The 10615-nt window shown below is 52.4% G+C and overlaps 1 protein-coding gene across 5 annotated transcripts in view; it reads right to left on the bottom strand.

Moving 5' to 3' along the window:
• Positions 1 to 1018: 1018 nt before the first annotated feature.
• Positions 1019 to 10615, bottom strand: part of GIGYF2 (GRB10 interacting GYF protein 2) — a 142643-nt gene continuing 133046 nt past the window's right edge. For 4 of the 5 annotated variants that reach the window (XM_055119839.1, XM_055119840.1, XM_055119843.1 and 1 more), the window contains 3 exons: positions 9709 to 9905; positions 6932 to 7079; positions 1019 to 2804 (listed from right to left, as the gene is read on the bottom strand). In XM_055119839.1, the coding sequence (XP_054975814.1) occupies positions 2737 to 2804; positions 6932 to 7079; positions 9709 to 9905 (413 nt within the window). In that variant the 3' untranslated portion in view covers positions 1019 to 2736. Of the gene's footprint in view, positions 2805 to 6931; positions 7080 to 9708; positions 9906 to 10615 lie in introns of those variants that run through there. The other variant, XM_055119844.1, reaches the window with a different exon arrangement.

Below are 10615 nucleotides of genomic sequence, written 5' to 3'. Positions count from 1 at the left end.
GTGCCATGGTGCCTGGAGCGTAGAGCAGACGGGGGAAGGGGGGGGACAGCCTCTGCCACGCTGAAGGCAGGTCAGGAGCTGCCAGATGTCAACCCGGCTGGAGTCCCGCCGTCCCCAGGCGAGTGGCAGCACAAGCGGCCGTGACCACGGTGGAAGCAGCACGGAAATACCTCTGGGCCGGGCCCTTCCCAACGCCTGACGTAGAAAACGCAGGCACCCGAGTTAAGGTGGGATTGGTGTCAGGGAGCAGGGACCACCGAACCAGAAACAACATAACTCAACTATCTTGCCTTGGCTTTGGGGGGGAAAAAAATCATCTTTCATTTTTCAAACAACTGGAAGCAAACAAGGTGCAAAACATGCACTGTGAACAATTCCGAGAGGGCTGGGGCCAGCCCTCGGGGGCAGAGCACCGGCCGTGCACGCAGGTCCTGGGTCTGACCCCAAGCACACACATCAATTTAAGTGAAACTCAGAAGAGTGAAAACAACCAAGCAAGAATGCTAAGAAGGGGCAGGATGGAGACAAACATTCCGTTCCGAGGGAAGAGGGACCTGAAAGAAACTAGGAAATTCCTCAGGGAGAGGCTCTGTAGAGCAGACCGAGTGTCTCGCACGGAAACCAACAGCTGCTCCCTTAGCCTGCCCGCTCGGCCCCCGACCCTGCGGAACCTGCCCGCACGGATGCATGCACGCCCAGGGAGCAGATGAGACGGCTGGACCACTCTGGCCTCGGGGCGGGAGGGACGGCGTGTGCTGTGAGGCAGGAGACAACCCACAGGCGAGCAGAAAGGCGCAGCCAGGAGGCCTCGGGCAGACTTACCTGTGTCTCTCCTGACCGCTGCTTTCCCCCACACAGAGCAGCCAGTGTTGCTGCGCGGGCGGGGAGAGCCCCGGAGGCCTCCGGGTCCCGGGTGCCCGCAGGACACCGTCCTGGGAGTCATCCACGGTGCCGAGAGCAAGGCCTTCGCCCAGCTCCGGCAGGCGACCACAAGAGGTGCACTCAGAATAACACCAGCTTTTTATTTAAGTTCTTTTTTATTTTCCTCCACACTGGCAAAAGTTCCGAGGGAGCTTAAAGTTTTGTAAACATTTTAACTATCCCTCTTTCCCACCCCCCACTTTTGAATTTACAAAGCAAAGGAGAACAGGAGTCCCGATTCTTAGTGGCACCCCGGAGCTCCTCGTGCTATTCTGATCCAAAAACTATATACAAGTCGTATCAGTCTCTGTATATCACTGTACACATTAGGGGGCGGCGGCGAGAGGGGCGAATGACGATCCCAAAGAATAAAAACAGAAACCAAATAGAACCACCCAAACTACTCTCAGAGCAACTCTGGCGTGACAGAGCGAAAAGGTGTCCCCTGAACCACTGCACTTTCCGCTCAGGGCCGGGTGGTCCAGTGGCTCCGGACTGAAGTGTACTTGGCATTCCAGGTGGCGGGGGCGCGGGGCAGGGGTGGCGGCCCACAGCTGGTGGAGGCAGGAAGAGTGTCTGTTCATAAATAGGACTCGACTGTGTTTCCAGCCGAGGCGGAGGGGCAGTGCTAGGCCACGCCCTGGAGCAGCCAGGCCCAGGCTCCCCGCCACCCCTCCTCTCCCGCCCCCTCCCTCCCGCCCACCCTCACCCCTGCTGCCTTCCTTGGTACAATGGTTTCCACTGGTGAAGGCCTCAAAGATGGTCAGGTTTTTTTTATGTTTGCTTTTCAGAAAAGGCAAGCAACTCGACACTCCAGAACCTTTCAACAAAACCTTCTCGGGGCCACAGCAAGACAAACACACAATGCTCTGAGGTACCAGATGAAATTCCGGGCTTTTATCAGAAGCAAAAGTTTATCCCTATCCAAAATGAAATTATACAAATTCATACATATGGTAAAGATCCTAGCTGCCTCTTAAAACGAGACAAATTTTCAGCAGAAAGGCCCAAAACAAACTGGTCCTAGTCCTCTGAAGTAAAAATATTTATGGGAAAAATCAGTTTTTGTAAGAAAGAAAAATTGAGCACAAGTCCTCTCTCCCAGGACACAGGGCTTTCTCTGTCCAATCAGGTTTGGAGGGCGCCAGGGGAGACGCTGGCGTGCGTGGAAGTCCCTATTCTAAGGAAGAAGAACGCGAACCCTTTCTCCAAAAACGCTCAGAAAGAGGAGGTGAGGGCTGTGTGCAACATCGAAGCAGTCCCTGGGCCCCGCCCCCACCCCCGGCTGGGTCTCCGTGATGCAATCCCAAAGTTAGCAGCCGCCGAGCCCCACGCAGCCCGGAAGCACAGGGGCCGCCGGCCTGGCGCTGGGCTGCGGGCGCGGGGCTGCTGCCGTCCACTCTCTTCATGATTGCACCAGCAAGACCCCTTGCTTGCCCTTAAAGGGAAACGGGGGGAGCAGGGAAAGAAGAAAACAAAAATGGAAGAGTAAGAATGACAAGAGAAAGTAAATTGCTATTGGCAGGTCCCAACTCACTTTCCGGGAGACAGCAGGTGAAATTAGGGCCCAGTGATCAGCTTGTTGGGGAGCGATCCCGACTGCCACCGGGACACGGGGCTGCCCCGCTCCTCCAGTCGGAGATGCTCGCCAGCAAGGGCCGGAAGAATCTTGGACACAGAGCTAGAAGAAAAAGCCTGAGATGACGGTTCTGTGATTTGTTGCAGAGTGATAAAGAGTAAAGGTGAGGAAGTGTCCAGAGGTGGAGAATCCGTGGTCAGCAGAGAGGAGAGGGCAGGCCAGTCCATCGTGGACACTCAGTAGTCATCCAAAGTCTCGATCTCACCCATATTGAGTCGCTCCGACGAAGCATTCACCGAAAACCCTGCCGGAGGGAAAAATTGGCAGTGAGCGCCCACACAGACAGCCCTCAGCTGCTCCAGGATGGGCCCTGAAGTCCCACGGCCCAGGGGGTCGAGACACCGGGGGGCGACAGGGAGGAGTCAGGCCTCACGGTCTGTGCTTTAATAAGGAATCTCTGTTGGCTCTCTCAGGGCGAGGGTAGAATCAGGAAGGAGAGTGGGAGGAAATGTGAAGCCGAATCACTGTTTTTGTGTTTTTTTTTTTTTTTGGGGGGGGGTTTGGGTCATACCTGGCGATACACAGGGGTTATTCCTGGCTCTTTACTCAGGAATTACTCCTGGCGGTGCTCAGGGGACCATATGGGATACTGGGATTTGAACCCGGGTCGGCCGCGTGCAAGGCAAACACCTTACCCGCTATGCTATCACTCCAGCCCCACTGTTTTTTTTTTTATGTCCTTTTTTTTTTTTTAAGTGGTGGGATCAGACCTAAAACCCCTACACGTGACACAATTTAGCCACTCGCTTCTTTTCAGGGGGTGTACACTAGTGGTCCTGACTCTGCTGCCTGTGAGTTCCAGCACTCTGCGACCATGTGGCAGAGTGACAGAAGCGCCCACCCCTGCCCACTGTTTAAAACGGAAGCCGCCTCAAAGGCCCCAGGGTCTGGTGGTCGCCAGGCTGAAATGCGTTGGCATCCCTGCACTGACTCACATGAAAGAGGCCCGCAGGACCCCGGGATGTCCCATCACCCAGTTCACAGATGAAGGCTGTTCCTCTCAATCTACTAGGGAGATCAGCAAAAGAACTTCAGTGAGCAACTGAGCCCAAACAGGATGTTCCAGAAAAAGTAAGACTACCACTGAAGGCAGCAGGCAGTTATCACATTAGCTGAAGATCACTGGCGCATTCTCCCTTAACTTCATGATCAGAGATGAATGAAAAGAGGTCCTCGATTTATTTTTTGGGTTTTGGGCCACACCTGGCAATTTTCAGGGGTTATTCCTGGTTTTACACTCAGGAATCCCTCCTGGCAGTGCTCGGGAGACCATATGGGTGCCAGGGATTGAGCCTAGGTTGATCGTGTGCAAGGCAAGTGCCCTACCCGCTGTACTAGCTCTCTGGCCCGACAGGTCTTTTGAGAATAGGTGATTCCCAAAAGCTTTTCAGTTCATTCACCCTAAATAATATCCTGAACTGTTTAGCTACCACTTGAATGCCCAACAGTAAGCTGATGGGAAAGAAAAAAGCAGTCAATATTACCCAGGTCTTCTGCTGCTCCTTTCAGTTCTTCAATACTCAAGTTCTCAAACAAAAACACCTTTGAAATGTACCAATAACAAAAAGTGCCTTACATAATAAAACTGGGTAATTATATTACTTTCTTGAGGCAAAAATATCATCATCTGAAAAGACAAACATGCTTGTTTGCTCACCAAGGAGGCTGTGGCACCGGAGGCTGCCAGCCTGGGCCTGGCCCAACAGCCACGTCCCCGCAACCCACACACCTCCTCCTTGGAAGACATGAACACCTTAGTGTTTGTATCTGGAAATAACGGCTAGGTTATAAAGTATGAAAAACTCAAACTCAAACTCTTATGAAATGACATGAGCTGTTAATCTATGCTTAAACAAATTCTCTTGGACTTGACAACAACAACAGATACATTGTGATGAGCTGCGTGCAAACCGTGTGGAAACGCGGGGCCGGGGAGAAAGCACCAAGTGCTGGAGCACAGGCTCGCAGGCCGGACACCCAGGGTTAATCCCCAGGATCACACGGTTCTTCAGAGATCACCGAGTGACCCGAGCTGGAATAGTCCCAAAACAAAACAAGTGGAAATGTTTAAAAAAAAAAAAAAAGCCAACTAATTTTTAACCAGGTAAAGACAGGAAGGAAGAAATTTGGGATCGAAAGGAAAAGTCAGTTATTTACTGGGCTAGACTGTGGCAGACATGCAATGAGAGAGAGGCAGGAACTCTCAGCGAGCACCAGGAAGGCCCAGACACCGGAAACCCAAGCTTTACGTGACCCCCAACAGGCCTGGCCGTATAAGGTTCAGAGACCAGGCCCGCTGGGACAGGCCGGCGCTACTGCAGCATGCGTATCGCTGTCCCCCAGCTCAGGAAACTGGTGCGGAGCCGGCAGGGGCTGACACGTGGTTGCAGGGGCAGGGGACTGGAATGAAGCCAGATGCCCCCTTCTGTGTTTCAGAAGTAAACGTCTCCAAATACTGCCTTCTCAATGATGCCTTTGGATCAAGGGAGAATCTGTCTCACCATTCTGTGCATGAGGAACTTATGACTGGCGGGTGCCTCTTGTTTCTCACTGTAGACCAATAAGGAGTATACACATCGTGGAAATGGTAAGGAGCAGAAGCTGCTGAGTAATTTCTAGAGGGAGCTTCTGAGCAGTCCGCACGAACTGTCTGAGGCTCTGGGAGCGGGCGCCAAGGTGGCACAGGCCCCCGACATGCACTTGCTCCCCCTGCCTTTTCACCTTTTCCTCCAAGACCGACACATCGTGTCAACTCCACTCCTGAGAGGATCCAGCTCTGCCTCCTCTGAGAGGGGATCTTAAGTTCCTTTCCTCCCGAGTGCTGCCGTCTCGGCGGCGGGGCTCCTGGCGGGACACCCAGGGCGAAGCCCCAGAGCCACACTGTTCCTCGGGGATCACCACATGTCCCTCAGAGAGGTCGGATCAAGTCTTTCACACTCAGCTGTGCCGCACTCAGGAGCAGTTTTTTTCTCTGACAGCTTATGGCACGGCTGAAGAGTTAGGGATTCTCCGCCGGAACCCAGGACAAAATCTAAGGACAACTTTTAAACCTCTCTTCACCTATTACGATCAAAACGGAAAACAATCTGGGGCTGGTTCCATCCTTAACACCACACCCCCTCTTCTGGAGAGCCAGATTTCCTTGTCCCAAAGCTAGTTTCCAGGCACCAGGTCCAAAGGACACTTTTGGAAGGTTCTGTTGCTGGCCTCCTTGTGCTCCAGGGAAGCCCTCCTGCTGCCTGCAGCTCTGGTCACTCTCCACCTAGTGCTCCTTCCAGCGGGCGGCAATGCTATCCCCCCGTCATCCTAGTCACGCTCGGGCAAGTCTTCACTGCAGTCTAACTGGTGCGGCCCTGGCTGGCCAACACCCCAACCTGCCGTCTCCCAATAGAACCCTTCTACTCTGAGCAGCAGAGTTCCCTCATAGCACACCTGACATATAGAGAAATAACAAATTTCATCCTTGCTTGAGTCAGAGCGACAGTAAAGTGGGAGAGCTCTTGCCTTGCACGCGGCTGACCCAGGTTCAGTAACTGACATCCCATGTGGTCCCTTGAGTACTGCCAGGAGTGATCTCCCAGTGCAGAGCCAGGATTAAATCTTGAGCACAGACGGATGTGGCACCCCTGTCCCAAAGCCCCTCTCCCCCTTCCCCCCCACTGTTTCCCATCAGCACTCCACAGAAACTGGAAGGACTTCTAGGAAGTTTCTATCATCTATGCAACAGGACTTTCAAGTTTTATTTAAGTGCCGTAGTATAAGAAATGCCTTTTCTTTCTCTCTCTCTCTCTCTCTTTTTTTTTTTGCTTTTTGGGTCACACCCGGCGATGCTCAGGGGACCATGTGGGGTGCTGGGAATTGAACCCGGGTTGGCCGCATGCAGGGCATATTCCCCACCTGCTGTGCTACCACTCCAGCCTGCCAAGAAATGCCTTTTCTTACTCCCTAGATACACTTCTGAGTTGGGTTTCCTTCGGAGATGCCCAGCAAACTATTTTGAACTGGTTAAAACATTTTTCTTCCTTTTTTTTTTTTCTTTACTGAAACTTACTTAGAAAGACATGTGGGGAGGAAAGAAGACAAGCCTGTGTTTGAGAGAGAGAGAGAGAGAGAGAGTGAGAGCGCACAGACTTCCCCAGAGTGGAAGGAAGCAAGCGAGATGTGTGTTTCAAGCCAGACCATGGCCTTGAAGAGTGAACCACAATTTTGTAGAAAGTATTTCTGTTCAAACTGTGGCTCACGGTGATTCAATTAAAAAAAAAAAAGGGGGGGGGCAATTATCTATTCATAAAACCATCTTGCTCGGGACACCATGGCCGGCACTGTCTAGACACCTTCTCCCACCAACCCCGGCGTCCAACCGGTGCTCACCTAACAAACTGGGATCTGCTCGAACCATCTTCTGCTTTTTCTTTTTCTTGCCACTTTGTACGGCCTCAAAATTGGATTGCTGATTGTTGCTCTGATTGGTCTGAAATACTGAATGGAGTGCACTGTGGTTCATCCCCCACACAGAGTCCTGTAAGAACAAAACGAAATCACAGCTAAGGGCAAAGCAGACAGGGACTTGGTCACCCCCCTGAGAAAATGCCCCCGCCCCACCCCGAGGCACATAGCCCTGGCGACACTAGCACCAGGAGGCAGCCAGGGACCTGCGTTTTCGGCCCCTCAGACCAAGACACCCCATCGACGCCCCATCCCGGTAAGGACCGGTCTCTACACCAGGTGACAGCAGGGTGGCCACAGCCTCGCCAGGATCATCAGACTCTCCCTTGCTCACTCTCCTTTTTGGGGGAGGGGGGCAGGACGCATACCCTGCGATGCTCAGGACTTACTCCTGGCTCTAAGCTCTGGAGACCATACAGGAAGCCAGGGACTGAATCCAGGCTGGCTGCATGTAAGCACCTTACCCACTGTTACACTAGCATCACTGCCCAAGCCGCAAGAGCCTTCCTTTTTCTTTCTTTCTTGGGGGTAGGAAGAGGAAGAGGGAGAGGGAGAGGGAGTGTGTGTGTGTGTGTGTGTGTGTGTGTGTGTGTGTGTGTGTGTGTGTGTGTGTGTGTGTGTGTGTGTGTGTGTGTGACATGACATCAGTAGTGATCTGGGCTTCCTGGCTCTATGCTCAAGGATTACTGGCTGAGGGAGGAGGAGGAGGAGGAGGAGATGGGGGTCCCAGGGACGGCACCTGGGCCGGCCACCTGCAAGGCAAGCACTCTACCGCTGTCCTGTCTCTCCACCCCAACAACGGAATCTGTCTTATCCATTTAGATGAAACACACAGCAGTTTCGGGAACAATTTCTTGATGACGATGATGAGGAGGAAGGGATCTGTGTGGAGTGCACACATTCTCCCTACGGCTGCAGCTTTCCTCTGGGGACTCTGGCTCACTCATCCCAACGTGCAGTGTCCCAGTGTGAGTAGGCGCCCTGGGGTGGAAGGGTGCCCTGGCCCAGTGTGAGCCTGCCTTGAGCCCTACCTGGAGAACCCGGGCCAAAAATGAAGGAAGGAGTGACTGAATACAGATGACGTTACTATCAGTAAAGTATGCCTTTTTTTAAAAAAGAAGTATTTGAAGTTTTTAGTTAAAAGCGTTTGGTGATGTTTCTGTGACCAGAAATAAATAGGAGGAATTTTGCTCTTTTTTTCCCCTATCAATCAACCTATCACCAAACTGGTTTTACTCAGGCTGCAGTTTCCAAGAATCTGCTCCCAAGTTAAATGAAGATTTACTGTATAGAAAATAACCACAAACTGACCTCTGAACTCTGGAAACTCAGGACCCTTACCTCCCCAAAGCAAAAGGTTCTTTTGTTCCCTGGGCCTCAGACTGCGGGCCAACTCGCAACACATTATCAAACAAAACCAGTGTCACCCACTTTCTTTCAGACCTCCGGAGGAATCTGTACGGAAAGTGTCTGTCTACGAAGTGATCTACCAGCCATTCACACTTAGTTGCTGCTTTTATCCAAGCAATCATCAGTCATGAGCCGGTGAGCGTGGGTGGGAGGGCGGAAGCACAGGGGAAGGTGTGGCCGCCCTGTCGCACCCATTTCTGCACGGATGCGGCCGACACCCCAACACAACGACTTCTCATCCTTAAGATGTTTACCCGAGCGTCCAGGTTTTCGTCCAGCACTCTCCTCGTCTGATCCCTGTTAGACCATCTACCCAACAGAGTGCTCTGAACTTCACTTTATCTTATGCTCCACCAAGATGACCTATGACAAAAGTCTAGAAAGGCTATGACACAGGAGGACAGGACTATTCCTCTCTCTGGCAGTGCGAGGGGGACCACGCGGGGCTACAGATTAAGCTCTGTAGGATGCTCGCCTTGCCTGCAGAACCCTTTAGTCGGAGTAAGTCGCTCCAAGAGCATCGCCAAATCATTCCTTGGAGTATTCGGACAACTGAGTCTCATTATGTATGGACTCCCAACCTATAAACTCGCCTGCTTCCTACAATCTATTTGTAAATCCAAACTCAACATCTGTAGTATTCTTATGGCTTTAGACATGTGCACAGAATGAGCACTGAAATTTAATTATCCCAGGCATACACTCCTGCTAAAGGCAGAACAAAGGTGATACTCGTGTCTCCTTACCTCAGCTGCCATAATACAGACATTTTTTTCAATCGACTTAGTATTACGTGTTCCACAATTTTGTTTGGTTTTCTAATTTTTGGTTTTGTGACTTCATAATGTCTTAAGGCGAAAACAGAATCCCCAAAGGCAAAGTGACACATCCATCACCCGCCGAAATGTGATCAAGGGTCCTGCAGTAATCTGATGAAGGATCAATGGTTCATTCCTGGGCAACTGGGCTGGCAAGGGCTCTGCGGAAGGTCCCCCGCTAACAAACACTGGCAGCGCTGCCCGTGCTGGTGGCATCTCCACCAACAGCGTGAGAAATGCCGCAATGCTGCAGACTCCAGCGCGCCAGAGGCGGGCCCATAGGTTTCATGCTCCAAACAATTGGCTCCGAGTGAGTCCACGAAGGGACCCAACAGGAAGTGAGTGGCTGCTCTGTTCAGAGCTCCGGGCCAGCACCTGAAGACATCAGGCCTGCGTCTAGAGAAGCTCCGGTCTCCGGGGTCCCCAAGCACTCTCCGGCCCAGCACCCCGGGGGCTCGCTCCCACCCGGCTTACCTGCTGCTGCGGCGGCTGGGGCTGCGGTTGCTGCTGCGGCTGCGGCTGCCGCTGGTTGGCTTTCTGCTTGGCACGGCGATCGAGGAACTGCTTGGCGAACTCCTTGGCCTCGGAGGTGTCTCCTAAATAGGCCCTTACGTAATCATGGACCTCATAGGGAGATTCTACTTCTTTCAGGAAAGAAACAAATGTGGGGACTGCAACAGGAGAGGGCAAGAAACAGAGTAACGATAAGATAAACCACACAAGAATCAGTTTTAGCTCTTAGTACACAGTCACATCTCATACAGACCTCAGCAACGGAACTGCGAAAAGTACAGTTCCTGTGTCAGATACTCTTTCCTCTGCCTCTGTTGGGAGCAAATCCCCCCACCACGACAGCCGTGACCAGCAACAGCAGCCAAGCAGGCCTCACTCCCTGACGGACTACTTAAAAACAGCATGTGGGCCAGAGCAACAGCACTGCAGGGAAGGTGCTTGCCCGGCACATGGCTGACCCAGGTGTGGTCCCTGGCACTCTGTAAGGTCCCCCAAGGCTGCCAGGAGTGACTTCCTGAGGACAGAGCCAGGAGGAAGCCCCCAGCACAGCCAGCTGTGCACGCTCCCCCTCAACCCCTGGCAAAAAGAAAAAGCTAGCCCAAGACTGAAGCTACTTGGTGGTTCATTCCTTCCTTCCACAATTAACACCAAGCGTGACGGTGTGTGCCAGGCACCACAACGGGCATTATAGTTCCAGTAACGAACTCCTAAGACTTCTACTCACTGATAGCGAATGTTTAGAGAGAAAACAAACGTAACATGCAAGCTGTGTGGTGTGGGGTGAAAGCACAAAGAGTTAGACACTTTAGACGTGGGTTTAAAACCGGACTCCGAAATTTGCTGGCTGTGTGACCTTGATGAGTTACTT

The sequence above is a fragment of the Sorex araneus genome, chromosome X (genome assembly GCF_027595985.1).
Source record: "Sorex araneus isolate mSorAra2 chromosome X, mSorAra2.pri, whole genome shotgun sequence".
NCBI lineage: Eukaryota > Metazoa > Chordata > Mammalia > Eulipotyphla > Soricidae > Sorex > Sorex araneus.
This window is presented reverse-complemented; position numbering and strand designations above follow the sequence as displayed.